This window comes from Heliconius melpomene, chromosome 1 (genome assembly GCF_056956725.1).
Source record: "Heliconius melpomene rosina isolate 202511_hmr_F chromosome 1, ASM5695672v1, whole genome shotgun sequence".
Lineage (NCBI taxonomy): Eukaryota > Metazoa > Arthropoda > Insecta > Lepidoptera > Nymphalidae > Heliconius > Heliconius melpomene.
This window is the reverse complement of record NC_140389.1, coordinates 639,892-662,883: the sequence shown is the minus strand read 5'-3', so window position 1 is coordinate 662,883 and position 22,992 is coordinate 639,892. Positions and strand designations below refer to the sequence as shown.

Sequence of the window (22,992 nt, the reverse complement as noted above, 5' to 3'; positions counted from 1 at the left end):
AATCACGGCATCCAAGCACTATCAGATTTAAACATTGATTCTTCAATCAAAAACAATGAAATTCAATTTAAACAAAAACAATTTTCAAAACAAAGTCATCTAAAGTTCCACTCTATATATTCCTAGGTCGAAATTTAAGGGCCAATAAAAGGAAGTCGCGCGTGTAACATCCCTACGCCCAGCCGCCTGGAATAACTGCTATGCACTTCACTAGCATCGGGTTATTGAAAATTTAGATGTTTTTTTTTTCTATCATGTAGTAGTGTTTAAGGGGAATGAACTATTTTTATTTCCTTTTGATTGAGCTTCACCTCTTAACACACAATGCCTCGAAAATTGAATGGAGTGTTGTCCACACGCTGAAGAAGAATAGTATAATTAGTATTAATTAATTTACATACAAAGTTGACTTTCAAATAAATCATTAAGAGAGGATTTCATGAAATTCCCATGGAAACGAGAAATAACGAGATATTCTATTTCACGCTGATAAACTATTTCTACTACAAGCTGACAAAGTTGTGAACAACGACTAGTCTGAAGTAAGAAAGTAATTTTCAACTGGCAAGATTTGAAGCCACTACCTTTACTAAAACCTAATCGATGTTACCGCCAAATACTAGTGTCAATAAAGCAGCAAGCTCGCGACAATATCCGGCGGAAGTCCGATATAGCGATGTCCGATACACCACATCCGGTAGACTAAGTCATACCCTACGCCATCGCCGTAGCTTTCACATACATGCAGTCTAATGTATGCGGCCCAATGTGGTTATGGGTTCGATTCCCAATGTGGGAATATTTATATTTCAATTTCTTCTTCCTTTTACTTTTGTCCTTAGATAAATGGCGGTATTGAATTAGGTTACTTAATAGTCACCGTCTTATACAAAACTATTCGTCGCATCGTCCGCAATTATGTTTGCGGGGACTAAGACGTGAAAATCCCTTTGGTACGTCTTACCACATACACAATACTTCTCGTGTACCTACGGTTGTGTATTTATAGATATTTTATTTCATAGAAAATAAAACCATTAAAAACTCATGTTTGTAGCTTGTAGGCTTTACGTGTTAAATGGCAAAACTCAACGCCGGGCTTTGCCTCGTTAACGAGCAAAATATTTTTTGTTTTATTATATTACCTTATTCTACTAATTTAATAAATGTGAAGTTTTGTGAAGAGGAACGTTCGTTTGGACGGATTGAGATAAAACTTTACATACATACATAGCCTATATATAAAAATGACACATAGACCACAATTTATGTAAAGATTTTGTATAATTTGGCTATAATATAACAATAGGTTTAAGCAGGCAATCCCGCGCGTGTGTCACTAGTGTAAAATTTAAGTTAAGACGTCTGAACATATTACATTCGATTCTTTCATACAAAATTTATATGAAAAATCTCTTTTTCTTATATCTCTCGATAAAATTCAAAAGCTTCGTCTAAACGAGTCCAGTGGCCATAAAGTTTATCGATTTCACTTCTAAAACAAAGGCACCATAGTTCAGTGCCCGTCTGAGGACTTTTCTAAACGTCTGCTTTAATTTCATTAGTTATACATTTAGTGACAATTTAGTTTCATAGACGGGGGACACCTTTTTAAAATTGTAAATGATTTTAAAGTTTTAAATTGTTTTATATATATCTTTATACTTTAAATAATGGTTTAATTTGTGAAACTAAATCATCAATCCACGTTGTATCCCGTATATAGCAGGGTAAGCAAAGAAAACTTGGGAACCTAGTGTTACGACACTCCGTTCTTTACTCACCGTCTTATTTTCAGTCATTAGGTATTGAGTGGCGGAATTCAATGATGTGGTTTGCTCAGAACTATATCAATATTAGCAATATCAAAAGAATCCCTCTAAGAAATTTGAACCCACTACCATCACTCCAAAGAGTTTAATCACGTATCAGTAAAAAAATATTAAAGCTTTAATGTAAATTTAAATTAAAATAATACAAACACTTGATGTTAATTGTTGTAATTAAATGAAGTCATGCATAGTAACGTTAAAGTCATTTTCAAGAGGAAATGTCATTAACGTACGCCGCGTGCACTTTTTTTATATATATTTTATAGCTTTTATAAGCAATTTTATGCGTTTTGTCGCAAAACAGATAGGCTTGAAAAGGTAATCTAGTGTTAAAACACTGAAGGTTGAAAGGCAGAACTCAACGCCGCGCTTTGGCTCGACACCGGAGCGAAAAAGTGAAAATATAAATTTAAGTAAATATTTAATTTCCTTGAATGGGGAATTGAACCCACAACTAGTCGCATTTACAGTCACACTCTTGTAACTCCATTAGTTTATTCTCGTCCTCTGCTGGACATTGGCCTCTCCAAGGGCACGTCACTGAGCTCGGTCTTCGTTTCTTCCCATACGCCGTTATCATACGTTTTGCACATGACCACCTGCAAGGTGAATCCATGAACTGTTAAGTAGTTTTCCCTTCTTACTCTTTTTTCTTTTTCTTTCTTCCAAGACTAAATTTTTCTATGCACTTTATAGAAACTATTAAAGTCATGTAATAACATAGCCTTCTACGATTCTTTGTCGTTCTAAGCCGACAGTCTAAGTAGTTCTCGACATAAGTTAGTGTTCAATTAAACAATCTCTTCCGCTTCATAATAATAGTCGGTATAGATATAGATTTGCCTAACAAGTGTCTGTAATCGAACCCCAAATGACTTCAACAATTCATAAACCCTCAAACCCTTAATTACCTATCTTGAATGCAACATTGTAGGTCATAAATAAATAATCGCGAGTCTCTGTTCTGCGCGACTGTGCCGCTAATGATATTTCCTGTTGAGATGAAATGGATAGCTTTATACGAGATGGAGCTATTCTTTTGATATTTTCTTTTTTTTTTAGCTATACGCTGTATGCCAGAGAGCAGTGTAACCTAGTGTTATGACACATCGTTCTCCAAACACACTGCCCAATTTTCGAAAGCATTCTCTTGTTACCAGAACGAGAAAATGGAAAAAAAAATTGTTCTTTTAGGTAGAAATTGAACCAACACATCTTCGAAAATATATGACCTACAAGGTTGAGGTTCTCAAATAAGGGCCCGGAAATAAGCCAAAATGGTTCCAGAAAAGAATGGCACGGCAGCGTTTTGCTTCGAGCTCGACTTAATTCGCTTAATTCATTGGGTGCAGATTGAAGGGTCGATAAACGGGAAGGGTTACTAGATAGAGGAATTGAAAATATCAAGTATATCAACCCCCGAGTGGAAATTGAACCTAAAACTGTAGCGTTTATAGTCTCAAAATGCTTCTACGCTACGCAGCCTCTATAAAATGAGATTCAAATCTAATTTTTCTTTTTTAACAATTAATAATATTTGACAATTTATATATATCCGTACAAAGCCGTCCACGACGCCGTCCGCTGAGTAGCAAATGAATTCACTCACTCGTGCATTCTCTACTATTATTTAATAGCACTTTTGAAATTGTCTCACTTTTATTCTTTTTAACTATAAATTTTTACTTAAAGCTGGAGCGGGCGGTCCTCATTATAGTTTCAAAAGACTTAAGTGATTTGGGTACAGAGTGGAGTGGGAGGTCGTCGTGGTTGTAAAAGTAACTGTAACTGAGTTCGTTTCCCATTCGCGGTGATGAATTATTTTCATTTTTTCGCTCTGGTAACGAGGTCAAGCACGTCGTTGAGTTCTGCCCCTCAACACGCAGTTTCTCCAAAATTTTGATGTGTGTGTAGAAAGTGGGGAATGTACTATCTTAACACTAGGTTCCCAGGTTCCCTATGCCAAAAAAAAAGTAATTTATAACATCAACCAACCCACTAAGGCTGTAAGTTTAAAATAGAGCAACACTTATCTAAATGAATAAATTATTTCGTGATTTTCACAGTCATTACTTTGTTAATCTGGCACGGATGTCATCTCGTCTACGTTTTATGACAGACCTGGGACCGGCTTTCTTTAATGGCTTCTGTGTATTTTGACATTTTTATTATTAATTAAGTATAGTAGTATATTCCGCAGAATACCGTAAAATTATATTTAGAGTTTTAAATATTGAGTATAAAATTATATATATTATAAGTACAGATTCGTTTCGCCCTCGTGGTAGTACAGGAAGACATAGAAAATTAAATATAATATTTTTTTAACTGCCCGCTGTACGTCTCACCTATAGCAGGCTAGGCATAAGAAACCCAGTGTTAAGGCACTTACACTGTTTATAGATATTCTCTAGGTATAGCTTTTGCCAGACTTCTAAATAATATTTCTAAACGTATCCAAAAAGGCAAGTAAGTAAATTAACAAGAATACAGCTGTTAGTTCCAGTATTATAATCGGAACAGCCCCGCCGGGTGTCCGTATCGCTACAATTTCGGTAACGACGCCGAGGGGACGTATATATACGTCAACGCGCTTTGTTCATATGAGAAGATGGATACTGTGTTTCTTTTGTATGCCAATTTTTTATATCTTATTGAAATTTATATAATACATATATATTTAAGAATACAAGGTTATAGTAAACTTGGCGTAGTTATGATTGTATGGGGGATAGTTGTTGGTTCGACTCCTACTCGGGAGTAAGGATTAGTGGTAGCGCGGCGTTGTGCTCTGCAACTTAATATGTCAAGGGATATATGCGTCAACACGCCTTGTTTATATAAGAAGATGGATACTACGTTTCTTTCGTATACTTTTTTTTGGAACAAAGTTCCTTACGGCAGACTTGGAAGGGATAGGGATTTCGCTGCGTGACCGAACTGAAAAAAATGTGATAGTAAAATGCGTGGAATAAAACCGTTAAATGAGACGTGCGCAGGCGCGACAGTCGCATACACAGACGAGTAGTGTATAATACCTTTCTCTTTCTCCCTCTTTCTTTTTTTAGTTGATAATTTGAATTACGATGTTTTTTTATTTTAAGTAATTTATTATTTCCTAAAATACTGAATTTCCTAAATACTTTCTTGTACTTAAATAAAAACTAATCAGCAAAATTTAAGAGAAAAATCAAGAAAACCTACATAAAATTGAGCACGACTTTTTTTGCAATTTGTGTCGATTCTACATTAGCCGAAGGAACTTCGTTCCTACCTGGTGTCCCACGACACCACATTATAATTTTTTATTATGTAATTGAAATTTACATAATAATATACCTACATTTGAGAACTTAATAGACTTGGGATGTCATAGTTTTGGATTCGATTTTCATTAAATTTCACGCTGTATCCTACACATAGCAAGGGTATTCAGAGGGAATCTGAGGGCCTAGTGTAAAGGCACTCCGTGTCGATTATCCGCACAGTACTATGTGGTTTTGTATGAACTTCCTGCGTCCTACGTACCAGTGGCAGTGTTTCCGGGTCAATACGACATGGGTACTTCCAAAAAACGACCCTTAAAGGCCGGCAACGCACCTGTAGCTCCTCTGGTATTTGACGGGGTGACCGGAACGCTCGCTTGCCTTGTTTCTCCTTAATAAAAAAACCCCGAAAATATGTTCCAGGAGACGAAAAGCGTGAAACCAATTATTTTTTTTGCAATTAAGTTTAAAAAGAAGAAGCTACTTTAAACTCTCTAAATCTACAAACTGCAATGAAATGTATCAATCACTCTATAACAAAACCAAAACAAGTTATTGAAACAAAATCGCTTTTTTTTTTTTTTTTTTTTTTTTTATTTTAAAAAAACTACATCCACGGGCTCATAGTTGCCCGTGCCTTTTTTTATTTTAAGAAAGTTCTTTTAATGTGGCGTACTTAATTTTGGGACAATTTAAACTGTACTTATATCTAGAGCTTATACTAGAGGGGTTGGATGAGACCCCTACCGACAATTTTTTTTTTTTTTTTTTTTTTTAATTTTAAGAATATATTATAATTATTAGAGAAATTATTAGAATAAAAATTATAGTTTGGTGGATTGTGCTGTGGCGGGTTTACTTTTGTGGTTAGTTTTTTCCACTTCTTTGGCAGGCCTCCTGTGGTCTTTTTGAGGGAGGCCAGTAGTTTATTTATTGTTGATTTTGTTGGTATTGTTGGTGTGGGAGAAGCAGGTGTCGAGTGTGTTTGTTGGATTAGTACGGGGATTGGAAGTGGTGCGGAAGTTGGTATCTGGGGAGCTTGTGGAAGCGGTGCAGGTGTTGTTGGTGGTGTGGGTACTGGTGTTTGGGAATTTTGTGTGAGTGGTGCAGGGGTTTGTGATGGTGCAGGTGCTGGTGTTTGGGATGTTTGTGAGGGTGGCGCGGGTATTGGCGCGGAGGGGAGAGCCACTAGCGAGCTATTGCGTTTCGCGGCTGTTAAGATGGCTTTACGTGCGAAGGTGAGGAAAGGTGTCCTGGTGGCTTCTGATTCTAAGATGGTGTGGAGTGATTGCTGGTCTAGGTTTTTGTTGATGGTGACCTCCAGCATCGCTCGATCTGAGCCGTATCTTGGGCAGTCCAGGATTACGTGCGTGACCGTTTCCTCACATTGCGGATCGCAGAGACAAGATGGGCTGTCCTTTAAGTGGAATCTGTGCAAGTAGGCGGCGAAACCTCCGTGGCCAGTCAGTAGCTGGGTGTCTGTTGGTGTTATTTTTGTTTTCCTTACCAGAGTATATGCCTTTTTGACGTCTGGTAAGAACAGCTTTGTGACTGATCCGGTTTGTGAGGCTTCATATCTCGCTTGCCATGCCTTGACAGTCTCCTCGCGTATCTGCTTTCGGACGTATGATACTGGTACTTTGTCATAGTCCGGTGCCGTCTTCTTTTTTATTGCCGCCTTTTTCGCCAGCTCGTCTGCCCTTTCGTTGCCGGGTGTTCCAACGTGGGCCCTCAACCAGAAGAACCGCACTGTCCTGCCCTCGTTCTGGATGTCACGTATGCAGCTCTTCATTTGTAGGCCGAGAGGGTGAGTCGTCGATGGGGATCTTAGTAGATCCAAGGATGATCTCGAGTCGCTTAAGATGTTGGTAGCGCTCGTTTTCGACTTTTTCACCATCTCTATTGCCCTGAAGAGTGCATACATTTCCGACTGGAAGACGGTGTTGTGCGGCTCCAGGCGAAATGTGGAGAACTTCCTCTCCCTACCCTGGTCCCACAAGGTTAGGGCTGCTCCTACTTTACCCTCGATTTTGCTGCCGTCGGTGAAGATTAGGGGACCGGCTATTTGGTGTTTATCGAGGGTCTCCTGGTCGAGGCTCTCCAAGCGCATGTACTCAGTTGTTTTGAGTTGTGATGGGTGTGGATTTTGTAATGGTCCCATCCTGCGCTCTATTTCGCGTCCTGGTGGTAGGAGGTCCACGCAGTACCCCTTTTTGATCTTGTACAGATTGGCAGCTTCCTGGATTCGAAGGTCAAGGGGGATTAAGCCTGAGAGGACCAGTGCCGATGTCAGAGACACCGTCCTGTACGCCTTGCATATTTTTTGGGCAAATCCTCTTTGCAGCGAGTCTAGTTGTTTCCTTATCATCAGCTTCTCGGCTGCCGAAGACCACGCGCTTGCTGCGTAGAGGACGATTGGCTCTATCACCGCCACGTATATGGTTCTCACTATCTCGCCATTAAGACCCCACGTTACCCTCGCCGCGCACGCTAGTCGTTTGTAAATGTCTGCAGCTTTCTTGCATATTGCAGATGCGTGCGCGTTGAAAGTCAGCTTGGAGTCTATTACGAGTCCTAGGAGTTTTATTTCCGAGACCATACTCAGTCGGGTGCCGGACATGTAGACTTCGGGGGCTTCAAACTTGTGCTTCTTGGTAATTACCATCGCGTGGGTCTTATGCGCGGCGAAGCTCAGTTTATTTAGCCTTCCCCAGTCCTGCACTTCGGCTAGGGTGGTCTCGGCTTGGGCTTGTAACTCACTAGTACTATGGCTGGAGAAAGCGAGGACCACATCGTCAGCAAAGGCCTGACAGTATATCCCTCTGGACGCCATTTTGTGCAGGAGTGAGTCCAAGATGAGGTTCCAGAAGGTTGGTCCGCCGATGGATCCTTGGACACAACCCTTCGTGGTACCCTTTTCGCTGGTTGCTCTGGCGTAGTTGATGATGACTCTTCGATCTTCCAGGTACGAGGCCACCAGGGAGTAGAGGTTTTTTGGGCATCGTTTCCGCACCAATTGGCTCTTAAGTGACGGCCACCAAGCATTGTCGAAAGCGCCCTCTATGTCCAGGGATACAAGGAGTATTGTCTTTTTTTTCTGTTTAGTTTCTGTTTTTATGTGTTGTATTAGGTCATAGAGTGCGTCCTCGGTTCCCCTTTGCGGCGTGAACCCATATTGGCTGGGATGAAGCGTTGGTAAAAGGTGCCACTGCAGTCTTCCCACTAAAAGCTTCTCGACCGTCTTCCCTAGAATCGGTAGTAGCCCTATGGGACGGTACGACTTTGGGTTGGTGTAGTCGTCCTTTGCAGGTTTACGAAGGATGCAGACGTGGGCGATTTTCCACTGCTTGGGGAAGTATGACAGTGATAGACACTTATTAGCTATCGCCAAGAATACCTCTCTGTCACAGTTGATCGCCATGCTGCATATGTCGGAGGTCAGGCCGTCCGGTCCCGGCGCTTTCTTTGGGTTCTGGCTCGAGAGAACCATCTCCAATTCCGCGTCCGTGAAGGGGGGGTCGTCTCCGACAGGTCTTCAATCTCCGCGGGAGTTCTTCCTTCAGTGGCCTCTCTGACTCGCTTGTGCAGTTCAGTTTCGCCATCTACTTGGTCGTCAGGGTAGAACGTCTTTGCCAGGAGCTCCGCCGACTTATCTGGTGACAGTGTTTCGCCAGCTATGTTCCTTAGTAACATATCGTCTTGTCTTTTGGACGTCTTCAACAAAATCGCTTGGTACATTTATTTTGATATGAAAGTAAAAGTCTCGCCTTTCATTACGATATGGCCGCTTGGGATCAAGCGGAAGTAAAGGGATTGCGGAAAAAAAAACACATTTCAATCAAACCTTTAGCGATTTGCCTTTAAATATCTGTTGTTGATACAAAATTGTGCTGAAAAAGGGAATGAGATTGATTTTTAACTTTTTTTAATGTATTTTTTTATATAATTTTAGCTCAAGATTGTACCTATAGCTTTTAATCTTTAATATTAATCTCCACCAACTGTATGGACTTACTTAGTACTAAGACTAGTGCTAAGAATATGGAGTTTTTATTTTCATACTAACAATATATACTTTCAATCAAATATTTGTCACGTAAAACAAAACAGTGGGCACCTAATATCAGGTCACTCCGTTCTCCAATTTACATGTAACTTAGAGACATTTACACAATTAACTAGATTAGCCTAGCCTATGTGGGGTAAAAATTGCAACAGAAAATATTACTTTCTTTTAACGGGCTTTTTTTGTACAAAAAAGTAAGCGAAGAAGCAAATTCTCCAAACACAATAAGCCTATAAATGAACTTCACATAGCTAATGACATTCTAAATCACATTAGCGTCACATAAAATTATAAAACGCGACCATCAATTTTTAATAACCGGCCGTTCCAGGCGGCACTTTGTACGATATTGCTATAATTTGCCTTTATAATTAAGAAGAGAACTTTTGTTCCGCTTATTTTTAGGGTGTTTTAGGGTAAAAAATATGATTTTTTTGTAGTTCTGTTACTTTTAATTCCTTTTGTCTTTATATATATATATATTTTTTTTTCTGGTAGGTAAATAACTAACTACCAGAACTAACTAACGAAAGACACTCCATGCCCTACGCGTCGCGTAATTTTAGAAAGCATGGATATTATAAAAGAAAATAATTTAAATACGCTAATACTCCGTGTGGATATCGAACCCACAACCATCACGTTTACAGACATATGCAGGCCCACTGATGATGTCATCATTAATCTTTTACTTATATTTATAGATCATATACCTACAAACAAACAAAATCAAACTTATTTTCCTTTGCTTGTTGAATGGCGGAACTCAATGTCTTTTGCTTCGTTGCCAGAGCGAAGAAATGAAAATATTTAATTTCTTCGAATGGGAATCGAACCCACAGCCTGGCGCCTCCACGTTAAACAAACATATATAATTTAACAAATAATTTTAAAGCTAAAACACCTAACGGCAGAACAATGAATTATAAATAAATACGAGTTCCGTACATCGCGCCGTAAATCAGAGATCTGTGATTTATACGTCGCTGTAACATGTGTAGTGATGTTTTACTTCCTACTGCACTGGAATAAAGGGGAGCACTGGGCGTTTTGAATTCTGTTTTTTTTATTTTTTTATCAGCTTGGAGCTATATTTCGCGGGTGTTTTTTTTGCTGTAATTATCCGGTTTTTCAGAAAGAACCTAGTGTTAAGTCACTCCGTTTCCTGCTTTCCACATTGACTTCCGCATGAAACATTACGTGTTGAGTGGTAAAAGTTAACACTAAATTTTATCTTGTTACCAGAGTGAGCGTCACTCTATATCCTGCACACAGCTGAGAAGGCAGAGAAAAGATAGTGTTGTGCTCCGTTTCCCATTTTCCGCTATTTTTTGGAGGCATTCATATTAAGTGACGAAACTTAATACTGCGCTTTGCAGATCGCTTTTACGTGATTTACGTGATCGTGAAGAACGAAAAAAATGTCTTTCCCAGAATAGGAATCGATTCTACAACTGTCACGTTTAAAGTCAGGCGCCAAGCTATACCACTGCACCACTAAGCTTTTAGCTTACCAGAGGGCAGAAATGAAAATGTATCATTACCTCGAATGAGAATCGAACACATAACCGTCGCTTCTACATTAGTACACCACGATGGCCTCCATTTTCCATTTTCCAAACAAAACTTTAAAAACTGTTATTCCTCTAAAAATCTTTACGCGAACAATAAATTACTGGAATATAGAACAGTAGTGCGTAATAAATAATACCACGCTGTGTGAATTATATGGGAGATGATACATTTGAACGTTTTGACTTTTGTATTTTCTATTGTTGAAGTGTCTTACTGGCGGTGTTGTGTTTTACTTTATAAGCAAGTATATAGGTCACAGGTTTGATTTTTGGTTGGAGTAAATAATTTCGAGTAGTATAGAGAAGAAACTAGTTATATGGAAGCCGTGTCTTTCTGCTGATGGTTTATGTGACACTTAGATCTCTAGTCGACTAGAGCGCTTGGATTCCAAGAGGCGCGGATTCGTGTCCCAATGGGTTCAAGTCTAAAAACCTGTGTTAATATTTAACTTAATTTAGTTAAGTATAATTAAAATTTGGATAACGGAGTGTCTCAGCCAACAGTGTGCTTTGCTCTCTGCAAAATATAATGAAGCTAAAAAAATTGAAGTAGTTATACTAAGTGATACAACACTATATAATAACTAGAACTAATCTATTCGACCCGCTAGAGTAATGACCTAGCGTCATATTAGCCTGTTATCATTTGGAGCAGAGATGAAATAACGAAGTGTATGGAGTATGAGAAGTTGTAAACTTTTTTAATTAATTATTAGATTTGATGCTATTATAAAACAGTTGTGACGCCTACCTTTATTACGGCGGTTGTGAGCAGAAATTTCCAAAGCATGTTTATATTTTTAAAAAGTAAATTTTATCTGGTTATAAGACATCGTGTATTGAATAGCGGTGCTTAACGCCGCGCTTTATTTAGTTTTTAGTTACCGGAGCTAGGAACTAAAAATAATTAATAGCCAAAGTGGAAATCGAATCCACAAAGGTTGACAGACAGTCGTTGTACCAATGCGGACAACTTTTCTTTTTGTTTCCCGCTCTGGTAAGTTAAAGTACGGCGTTAAGTAAACTTTAAACTACTTAACAAGCATTGCATTAAAACGGAATACATCAATATTGCTGTATGCGAGATAAAGCGTGAAGGTGAAAAACTGTATTATAACTGTATTGTAATGGTTAAAAGTAAATAGAGTATAAAATCGCTCCTGCCCTCTACTATTTTTTTAATAATTAGAAAATATAAACTTTTACATGAATTCGTCTCTACGGTTTCCCCTGTAATACGCACTGCAGAATGTTCCAGCTATTATGAAAAGTGAGCTCGTGGAGTGAAGCTCTCGTCAGAGACCCTTTGACCCCTGCAATTTAATTTTATTATTTTTCACAAAATAGGTAGGTTAGGTCTACCTACCTGTATTCATTATTTTAATTATTTTCTTGTTAAATTATGAACAATTATTTACTTAATACTAATTATGGCCATTGTTTAAAAAGAAAAAAATACAAGATTATTTTATGAGGCACGCTTGTGCCTCATAAAACAAAATAATCGATATCCCATATAACATAGGTTTCCATATCTACTTGTAAATAAAATATAAGTGTTTTATTTTGCTCCTTTCAGACGTTTGCTTCTACGTCGTTGTATTGAACACGTACTGATATAAGGTTGTCACTTTTTCATTTTAATACCTTATTATAGGTGGAATATTTAGTGACATAGTTTTATGATCAAAGCACGGCGTTGAGCTACGCCACTCAACACACAATGCCTCCAGAATTCGGCGGAAAGTGGAAAGTAGGTTCCCTGGTTTTCTCTGCTATGTGCGGGATTTCATTTCCCATTTGAGGCATTGCGGTTTTAGTGGCAGAACTCGGCCACAGTGGTCACTCGTAGTGTTATTACTAAAGCGGAGAAAAGAAAATGATTTATTCCCCCGGATGGGAATCGAAGCCACAAAAGTAACGTTAAGAGTCAGTTGTTGTGCCGCTGTGCCACTATATATGCCATATAATATTTCCATATCACTATTCAAATAAAATAGCAATAAATAAAATAATTTTAATTAATTATTAATATGTTAAGCTAGACAATGCAGTGAAATGTATGTTCCATAGAAATACATGAATTAAAACAACTGAAACAAGTAGTTAACAATTAATTGTTGTTCAAACAATAATAATATTGTGTTTAATTATTAATTGTTTAAGTGAAAGAGGAGCAACTTATTTTTTTATGTTTTAAAATAATCTATACTAATTATATAATAAGGCGGAAGTTGTCTATGAGTTTTTTTGATACAACTAAATAGCGTTATCTGTATTTATAATCAGAAGGAGTTAATGAAAATATTAAATATGCCATTCCCTCGAGTGGGACTCGAACCCACAACTGTTGCGTCTACAGTCGCACAATTGCGCATTCCTCTAAAAACGGACTATTCAGGAAAGAAAAAAACAACAATTCAACTAGTGTGTCCTCAAATTACCGCGTTAAACGAATAAACAAATTTTAGCTTTATAATATTAGCATATCTATCAATATTATGTACATAAATAATGTGGATATTAATACACAATCTTCACGTATAAACAAAAAGTAAAATATTTTCAGAAAAGTTGATTATCAGCTTACACCATTTTGAGTTCTGATTTCAGTATATCATAATAAAAATTAAATATTTGAAAATACTTACAGACATATGTATATTATGTTTTTCGAATAATTTATACTATGTTATTATATTGTTGGTTTTTAATACAGATGTATAGACAAAGTACTGACAAATTAGGGAATGGAATGTCTCACTATGTTTGTACAATCTGCCTACTTTGATACGCGGAATGAACGTGAAGCTTTTATCCATAATACATTTTCTTTTGTACGCTCTTAAAGGATCTAACAAGAGAATCCAATTAAAACAGCACTAGCATCTAATGAATAACTTTTACTATGTTTATATCAATTTTCATTCAGTTTTAGAGTATCGTACCTCAAAGTCAAAAAATGGTGCCCTTATAGGATTACTTTGTTATACATCTGTCCGTCTGCCAAGACCATGTGGAGATATCAAGCTGAAATATATTTAGGTCTTATCATATATTTAGGTCTATTGTAGTTCGTTTCTTATCAGAATGAGTGCAAACGCCTGTAAACTTTAGTTTGTCATCTTTTATAAGTTGCCCTTCCCGTTGACCTACAATCCTGAAATTGGTACGGAACCCTCGGTGAACCGATATGGTTGGACTAAAAGAATTTTTCTCAAAATTCTAAGAGAATGCGTGCAAACTATATTATTATAATATTTACTTAAAAAAAGCATATGTAGTACTAAGAAAGCAATATCAACCCTAGTATAGAATAGAAAACATGTGACTCGAGTTTAAAGTGAAAACTGAAAAATATATACTCAGTACGATATTGAAATTTATCCTTTTGTTTCAGATTTATTTGCTGACACTTTTGTAGGGTCTTGAAGGGAGTGTAACAGTTACAACTTCTATTACCGCTCAAAATATGTCTTATGTGGAACCTAGGAACTCCTTCATTTCCCACCCACCCATCTTTCTCCTAACTCTCGAGACATTATATTATTATTAAAGTAGGCAATAGGCATAGAAACTCTAGAATACTATAACTCTAGTAGCGCGTACCTGCGGCAGTATTTCCAGGTCGATACGACCTGGGTACCTTCAAAAAAACGCTTCTACCTCCACCTCAAAGGTCAGCAACCACCTTCTCTGGTGATACAGGGTCGTGGGTGGCGTTGATACCTTACCTTGTCTTTTTCACAAAAAAGACTATTATTTATTTTGCGCTCGAATTACCTTTATAGATATTGCATTGCGTGTTGGCGGAACTCAACTCCGCGCTCTATAGCTATGTAACACTTATAGAGTCTTTACACAACTGCGCCTAAAGCTTAACAAGTGAAGCTCATGGCATCCCGCCAAATACAGATATTAGATCTTAGACTACATTATCATCATACGGTACTATAATTTATAAGCATTGAACTTTGCAAGCTCAACTTTCATATAATACATCTTACACTTTATATTATAACTAGCGGACGCGCGCAGCTTCGCTTGCCTATTTAAGGGTGAATTCTAATAACCCATGAAACATGTGTTCAATGAAATATTTTTAAGTCTAAATTTCAAATTTTATAAAAATCGGTGGCGATTTAAAGATTTTTCCATACAAACTTTCAACCCTTTATTTGCACCCTTAGGGGGTGAATTGTAGAAAACCATGAAACATGTGTTTAATTATATACGTTTAAAAGCCTGAATTTCAAATTTTATGAAAATTGGTGACGATTTAAAAAAAAACCAATACAAACTTTCAACCCCTTATTTGCACCCTTAGGGGGAGAATTCTAGAAAACGATGAAACACGTGTTCAAAAATCGATGCCGATTTAATTTTTGTTCCATACTAACTTTGTACCCCTATTTCACCCCTTTAGGGTTAAAATTTGTTAAAATCCCTTCTTAGTGGATATCCAGATTACGAAAGTAAACTTTTGTCCAAATTTAACTTTTCTATGCATAGCGGTTACGGCTGTGCGTGCGTCTTACCTCAGTCAGTGAGGACAAGTCCTTTTATATATATAGATAATAGAAGTCTTCGTAGCGCACCGGCATAGCGTTTCATGGAAAAGGCGACGACTGTGGGTTCTATTCCCACTCAACGTATAAGCTATTTTCTTAATGTCTTTAAGAATCGGACGGTGCGTGGGGAATTCCCCTTGCTGAGCCCGCTGTATGGGGTATATAGGTTGAAAATAAGCCGTAAAAGAAATTTGTAACATCTTTTTGTATCATATTATAACATAAGTAACTGGACATTATGTCCAGTTACTTATGCATTGCTATATCTAAATGTGAGTCCTAAGATTTCCTATTCAGTATAACATTAGCCCAGTGATCTAAATATTCCATTTCTTCGACTTCGAATTGAACCCATAACCTGTCGCGTTTTCAATTCCATGCTTTTGCCCTTGCGGCATGACTAACCTCAACTTTTGAATATAATTACAACTTTAACTTTACTTATAATGAAATTCACTTAGTATTTAATTATAATTAACTAGCTGCGGTTATATAGCATGTTATAAGCATAACCGTTATATGTAACGAGCCTATACGGCGGGTGATTGACCTAGTAACATCGTTTTAGATAATTTTACTATGTTTTTTTATAATTTCACGCTGTATCTTCATTACAGGGGAAGTAAAAGGAAACATGCCGTTCTCACTTTCTTCTAAATTTTCAAGACCTACCTATTGAGTGGTGGATCTCAACGCCGTGCTTGCCGTAATTAGAACGAGCAAATGAAAACAAATAAAATATGAGTGGGAATTGAACCTTTAACCGTTGCCTTTACAGTCATTGTGCCGTTGCTCCACGATGTTCTATGCTATGTTCTATAATTTATATGAAACTAATTACTGCAATCTAGTTTTCCTTTATTTTTTTATGCTTTTCATTTTAAATCCAACTTAATTTTTAGATTAAAACGTCTTTTTATAAAATATTTCACTACTAACACAACGTGGAACTGGGAGAGTGTACTGTTTTAATTTCTTAGCTCCGGTAAGAAAACAAATCGCAGCGTTGAGTTACGCTACTCAACACGCAATATATTCTGCTATTCGGTATAAAATTTCCTTATATAATAAATATAAATTAATTTGTAACATAACTATTATGTATATGTATGTACGTATAATAGAATCTTATAGAATGGCTTAGAGGCGCCATAACCGTTAGCTGTAACGATATAACCCACTATGATATACCTAAACGTGGTCTTAGTTAAAATTTAAAATACGTGCTTGGTTTAATTAATTAAGGAGAGTATATATAAAGTAGTGACTTATCACTATATCCTCCTTTTAATGCCATAATGTCAATAGAAACTTGTATTCAGCAAAGGCAAAAATATCTCTATCTAATGTAAAGAGATGTTTTCTAACAATTGCGTACTCAATTTTGACTATCTAAATTTTAAACATTGTGTAATGAACAGCGAAACTTAACGCCGCTTTTTATCTAACCAGAACAAGGATTTTTTTTTAAACCTTATAAAAAAATCTACATTGAAAATCTGCAACATCTGCAACGTCTCATAGTACTCAGTTAAGTAATGTCCCATTGAAGTATATCGATAAATATACTAATATTATAAAGCTCTTGGATAGTAATGTTTTTGATTCATTCAAAACTTAGTAAATTTAACATTTAAAATTCAATATAAAGGTAAAGGATAGCTAGGTATCGAGTTAACAAAGCGACATATAAAATATACCAAAAGGACTCTTTCGCAGCGACGAGTGCATGTCGTTATATTTGTAATGTGAATACTATTGTGAAAGTTTTCATTTTATAGCATTTAAAATTTCTTTTGGATGGAAGTTGCTTAGTTTTTTTGTTGATTTTGTATAGGAAGAAAATATGTAAAGATACCCAGAAAACAGTTTTTCAGCAATATCATGCATTTAGCAGTATGGCAGAAAGAATTTAAAGTTAAAGCAAATCGTAGGCCATCGTAGTGGCACATCGTATGACTATAAGCACGACGGTTATGGGTTCGTTTCCTACTCGGATGAATAAGTTTTTTTCTTTTCCTCTTGAGTTCCGCCACGCAACACGCAATGTTTGGGGAAAGAAAGTGTCTTAACACTAAGTTTACTGGTCCCCTCTGCCTATCCTGCTATATAAGGGATACAGTGTGAACTTAAAAAACACAAAATATAATAATAGAATCTACTAAAGATAAACAGGAAAATACAATAAGAAGTGCAATTCCAATTTTTTTAATTAATCATTCAACGAAACTCATCTCCATACAAATCACATCGCACTTGACTGATCTCATTTAATTACACTTGTAACGCTTTGTAAAAGAATTTATTTATCTCGTATTTAAAATACATTTCTTATACACACACACACATATAAATAGTAGAGACACCGTCTGAATCTATATGTGTTGCGTGTTCGATTCCCAATCGTGGGAGTAAATTGTCTCGTCTCAAAAATATGGCGAAAACTGGAGAACAGAGTGTCTTTCCACTAGGTTCCCTCTTTTTGCTTATTTATGGGATATAGTGTGAATTTTCCACAATCTATGATCCAATGCGCTACCAAAAATTGAGTTATTATTATCATGCCAGAACTTAGAGATATTGCTTTCTCTCAGTAAACAAACGCGAACTATGTATAATAAAACCTAAGAAATCCCTATAATAGAAACATGACCTTTTCCCTAAGCGGGAATCGAACCTACAACCATCGCTTCCAGTAAATCCTTAAGTCAACAGACCATTTGTATTAACAGCGATAGTACTTGTAGATCAATTATCATGACTTAGCTGGCGTCGTGCCATCTTGTTACACCCTGCTATAATGAGGTGGTTAAATTAATATATTATACATACAAACATAACGTATGTATGTTACATACATTAGATTTGAATGGTCATTGCAAGATAAAAAAATTTACAATTAACTTATAATTAAGATTAGTTTTATTATGACTATCAGTAAATTGATTTCCCAAATTAGAAGAGGTTAGTAGGAGACAAGGGGAGACCGTGGCGGTGGCGGTGGTGGGTTTGATTCTCACTTGTTATAAATACTTAAAATTTCCTCCCTCTTGTAACAAGACATTGAGCGGTGTTGAATTCCGCGACGTGACACACATTGTTTTTCAAATTGGGCGGTGCGTAAAAACTAGACACAGGTCCCTCAAATTTACATTTAGTTCACAAGGTAAAGCTCTGTGCTCCTCACTATGCGATGCTTCGGACACCACACGGTGAATCCATGGACAGCTAAATGTTTTTTTATAAAAAGTTGAAGTCCACACACTAGTCCAAAAGTACAATGTTTTTAGAATGAGCTTAGACAACGGAGTGTTTCCACACTAAGTTGTCTCTATCTACGCTACTACTTAATAAGAAAGAAACCGCATCATAACTTTGAAAACAACAAAAGCACTACAGAATCCTCGCTAAATTTCCCCAAGAAAAAGTCAATAGTTACATTTTTTCACTTTCCTCGGTGTCAAGATGTCGGTGCCTCGTCTGACCTGACTCCCGTTGTTTTTACTATGTAATCGTGTCACCATGATTTTTATATAAGTAGGACCATTTATTTATTTTTTTAATATTTGAACATTTTTCTTTATTCGTAGGCGTGTGCAGAGAAAAATATATATTAATGGGTATCAAATTATAATAGAATCAATGGTATATCTTACCTTATGACAGATGGTCAATAATATAATACATTTGAACCTTATGCTTAAAATTCATTTTTTTCTTTGCTGTGGTAAAAAGACGAAGCGCGGCGTTAAGTTCCGCCACTTAACAAGCAATACTTAAAAAATTAAATCTTAACAGTAGGTTTCCTCTGCCTACCCTGTTATATGCGGGATACAGCGTTAATCTAAATAGAAAAAAAATAATACAATAAGTAAATTTACCCGTAGAATGATTGCAATGCTTGAAAAATATGCTATATGCGCGAAGCTAAAAACAAAAAAGAAAAGCTAATATTAAATTAGGCCATCATAGTCCCCATACAACGAGAGCGCAGCATCAATCAATGTGTAATGACGTCACAGGTCCCGCTAACGACCGCTCACCACTAACTATGGTTTTGGCGTTAAGTGTCTTTGGAACAAATGATTTAGTCCAACGTAATATTATGTTATGGAGACGCTAATTCTGGTGATGCGGATACTTGAAATACTATCGGTTATATGATCAATACTGTAGAAATTATATAAATTATTTTCATTTCCTTGCTTCCTTTTACCACGTAAAGCACGGCGTTGAGTTCCGCCAATCAATATACTATATGCGGAATACAGCATGACAATTCATGCTGTATTCCGCATATGTGGCACCGCATCAATGTGCGATGCCACAGTTTGCCTTGTTACCAGATCGGAGAAATGAAATTAACAAACATTGGGAATTGAGGAAACAGTGGGAATCGAACCAATCACCTGTGTCGCGTTTACAGTCGCATGGCTGTGTCTTTTTGCCAAGACTCTCCTCGACAGGAATTTTATGCTATATACATATTTTACTCAAGCCTGAACTTATCAAATGATAAAGTCAGAAAACGGAGACTGGAGTAATTAGTCACTTCACAAGCTAGTGACCAAAGTCGAGCTTAAAGGCTTCGGCTTCATTTTACAAAAAAAATGAGTAATACCCTAATAAGTAAGAGAAAAAGAACCAAATTAAAAACGAAAATTCCGAGACTATTTAGCGCACTCAGTCGTTTTTTAACTTTTTTAATTTAGCAAAGTGGACATCATCTGCCTTGATGACGTCATCCATCTATTGTGACGTCACTCACTGTGTGCCTTTAAATTTGTAAATAGCCTGTCAGACTGGAATAGCGGTCTTTTTAGGTTATAAAGCTTAAAAAAAATTCAAATGCTTAGAGACTATCGTGTCGCAGTTGTTACACGTTCAATTCTCACTTAGGGGGAAAATAAATATGATCATTTCCCCACTCTGGTAACACACAACTTGGCGTTAAGTTCCGCCACTAAACTGGCGACGTCTTGAAAAAAGCCAGGCATACGGGATACAACATACAGCTATACAAAAATTTAATAAAACAATTAACACTTCAACCAGTAGCGAGAAAAACAAAAAAAATACAAACAAACAAATAAAATTATATTTAACAACGTAACAAAATTTGCATAGTTTATATAGGAACCAAAGGGAAATATGTTAATTCGTTGAATTATTCAAACCGATATTCGTACCTACACTGTCGGTTCAGATTCTTTTCGCAGGGACCATTGTAGACGCCACTATAGAAATTCCCTTGACGAGCTTCACTTTGATCGTGGAGGAATGGACGTGATGGTTTGTTTATTTATCTATATATATATTTTTTTTCATTTTAGCTGTACACTGCATCCTGCCTATAGCAGGGTAGACAGGGGAAATCTGAGAACCTAGTATTCTATTAAGACACTCTGTCCCCGTTAAAGCACTTCTGTTTCCGAATTCTGGACACATTACGTGTTGTGTAACTCAACTCAATTTACTAATTGGTTCTTGATCTGGTCAGTCAAACACGTTACGTACCACCTCTGGCTCTTATCTAAAACACAATATAAAAGTTCAAAACATAAAATATATTATAGAAAAATCTTATCAAATGTGAGTCGAACATGCCCACGGAGGGTTCCGTAACAATGTCAGGACTGTAGATCAATCGCAACTTATAAAAATTGACAAGCTTAAATTTGCGGGCGTTGTTTGTTTAGAAATTAACTAATTATATCCAAATTTAATAACTGTCCGAGTCCGTCCATAAAGAGTAATCTATAGGTTGATTGATTAAGCAAGCAAGAAATTCGATATAAAATGCAGCAGAAAGGATGCATAAATATGCAAATACGTATTTTGCTCTTATCTTTTGATTAAATTGACCTAGAAGCGTGATCGTTTTGGTGTTCTAAGGAATCGAAATCGTAGACTTGAATATTTGATATTCATTTCAGCTTTCGCATCGCAATCTTAAGATAAATGGTCTTGACATACGGATAACAAAGTGATATTATAAGGGTTTAGTTTTTTTCCTTTTGAGGTACGGAACCATGAAAAAGTCCATCTATTAAATACCACATCCATTTTTCTACCTCCAAGCTTACAGCCCAACTTAAAAACCATTCATTAAGTCCGCAACAGTTTAATTCCGAGTCCAAAGTTAATGAGTCGTCTTCCAGCGATTTTTAATTTTATACTCCCGTTTCATTTACTTTATTTATTTTACGTTTTTGTTTTGCCCACCTTTATTAAGTAAGCTGGTCTGTTAAAGGTAATTGTATTGTTTTTATAAAGTAAAATATATAAATTAACTTGGTATTGGGTCTAAGTAGATAAACTGCAGCGTTGAGTTCCGCCATTCAACAGGCAATGTCTCTAAAAATAATAATAAGTTTATATATGCGAGATTAAGGGTAAAGCTCAAAACCATAAATAAGATCCATATATCCAAGAAGGACCCGGTCTATACCATAAATAAGATTCACGCTAAATGCGGGATACACCGTATATTGCAGTGGTAGGTGAGGGGAAACCTAGTGTTAAGATACCTAGAATTAAGTTTTTGACAAAATTTCGAAACATTGCGTTGAGCTTTTTGATTTTTTAATACTTCTTGTCAAGTATTGATAATAATGAAAAGTTCGTCCCGATGTCCTTCTAGGGCCTTCAGAATTAGCGATTCATTTTTCTTTGCTTTCCACAGCAGTCGCGCTTACACTAAAATATATATACGACGACCTCGAAGGTAAAAAAGTATTTTATACACATCACGTCATTACAGAAGATGTTTCTGTAATTTGTATAAATTATAAAATGTAACAATAATTATTATATTTTCTTTGTAAAACGCATCATTATAATAATATTTCTTGGGAACAAAATGAAGACTTGCAACCGCTGCAAAGCTTAAAGTTTTCAGCCTTGATATAAAATAAGGAAAGATATTTTAGTTAAGATTTTTATAAATGAGGTGTAATATTAGTATTAAGATAGTGTTTTTCTACCTTAGTATCATTGCTTATGGGTTCTATTTTGATTGGAATGATTTTGTAATCAAAAAAAAAGTATGATTTCGGAATTTGTTTGGTATATTTTTTAGGGTTCCGTACTTCAATAATAAAAACAGAACCCTTAGTGCGTCTGTCTTTCTATCAAGAACATTTTCAGGGACAAAGAACGTTCTTTTCTATCCTTTCTATCGTTCTTTCTTCATTACAAAGTTATTTATTTCTTACTTACGTGTCTGTTTTTCGCATATAGTTGGAAAGGTATAGCTTAAGGCCACGACATTCTTCTAATTAATCTGATTACAATTTAACTTATTATATCGTTATTTAACATTATTTTACGTACTCAATATTTAACAGATTCTTCAACAGGGGGTGTAACTGAGTGGTAGAGTGTCTGCTTCGCATGCTGAAAGTCCTGGGTTCAAATCCCAGCACCTCCATTTCTGGTCTAGTTTTTAAGATTTTTTAAACTTTTTTTAATATATTTATTTGCACCGTGATTGTTAATGTTATGTGTGAGGAACGTATATCTTAACACTAGATTTTCCCTGCGTATCCTATTATGTAAGGAATACAAAAAGAAAATCTTTTACTTAAAAAAAGTGTTTGGGTTGCCGCAAACTAATCAACCTAAATTCGGGTAGAGAGTGGAGAATGAAGTGCTCTGACACTTTCTACGCTTACCCTGGTA

At 36.5% G+C, this 22,992-nt stretch overlaps 1 protein-coding gene and 1 non-coding gene across 2 annotated transcripts; one reads left to right on the top strand and one right to left on the bottom strand.

The window, feature by feature from the left end:
* Positions 1 to 2,326: 2,326 nt before the first annotated feature.
* LOC146540860 (uncharacterized) lies at positions 2,327 to 8,519 on the bottom strand. The gene is made up of 3 exons (XM_085191753.1): positions 5,958 to 8,519; positions 5,361 to 5,489; positions 2,327 to 2,431 (listed from the first exon to the last, which is right to left on the bottom strand). Exons 1-3 carry the CDS (start codon positions 8,517 to 8,519, stop codon positions 2,327 to 2,329), a joined length of 2,796 nt encoding a protein of 931 aa, XP_085047879.1.
* A 14,150-nt stretch (positions 8,520 to 22,669) lies between these two features.
* On the top strand, positions 22,670 to 22,741 carry TRNAA-CGC (transfer RNA alanine (anticodon CGC)). Its single transcript has one exon. It is a non-coding gene; the product is annotated as a tRNA-Ala (tRNA).
* Positions 22,742 to 22,992: the final 251 nt, after the last annotated feature.

Coding starts and splice junctions, on each gene's coding strand:
- LOC146540860 (XM_085191753.1), bottom strand. CDS start 8,519: ATGGCGATCAACTGTGACAGAGAGGTATTCTTGGCGATAGCTAATAAG. Junction 5,490..5,957: donor GGAAAAAACTAACCACAAAA/GTAAACCCGCCA, acceptor TTTTTTATTAAG/GAGAAACAAGGCAAGCGAGC. Junction 2,432..5,360: donor ACCCGGAAACACTGCCACTG/GTACGTAGGACG, acceptor TTCACCTTGCAG/GTGGTCATGTGCAAAACGTA.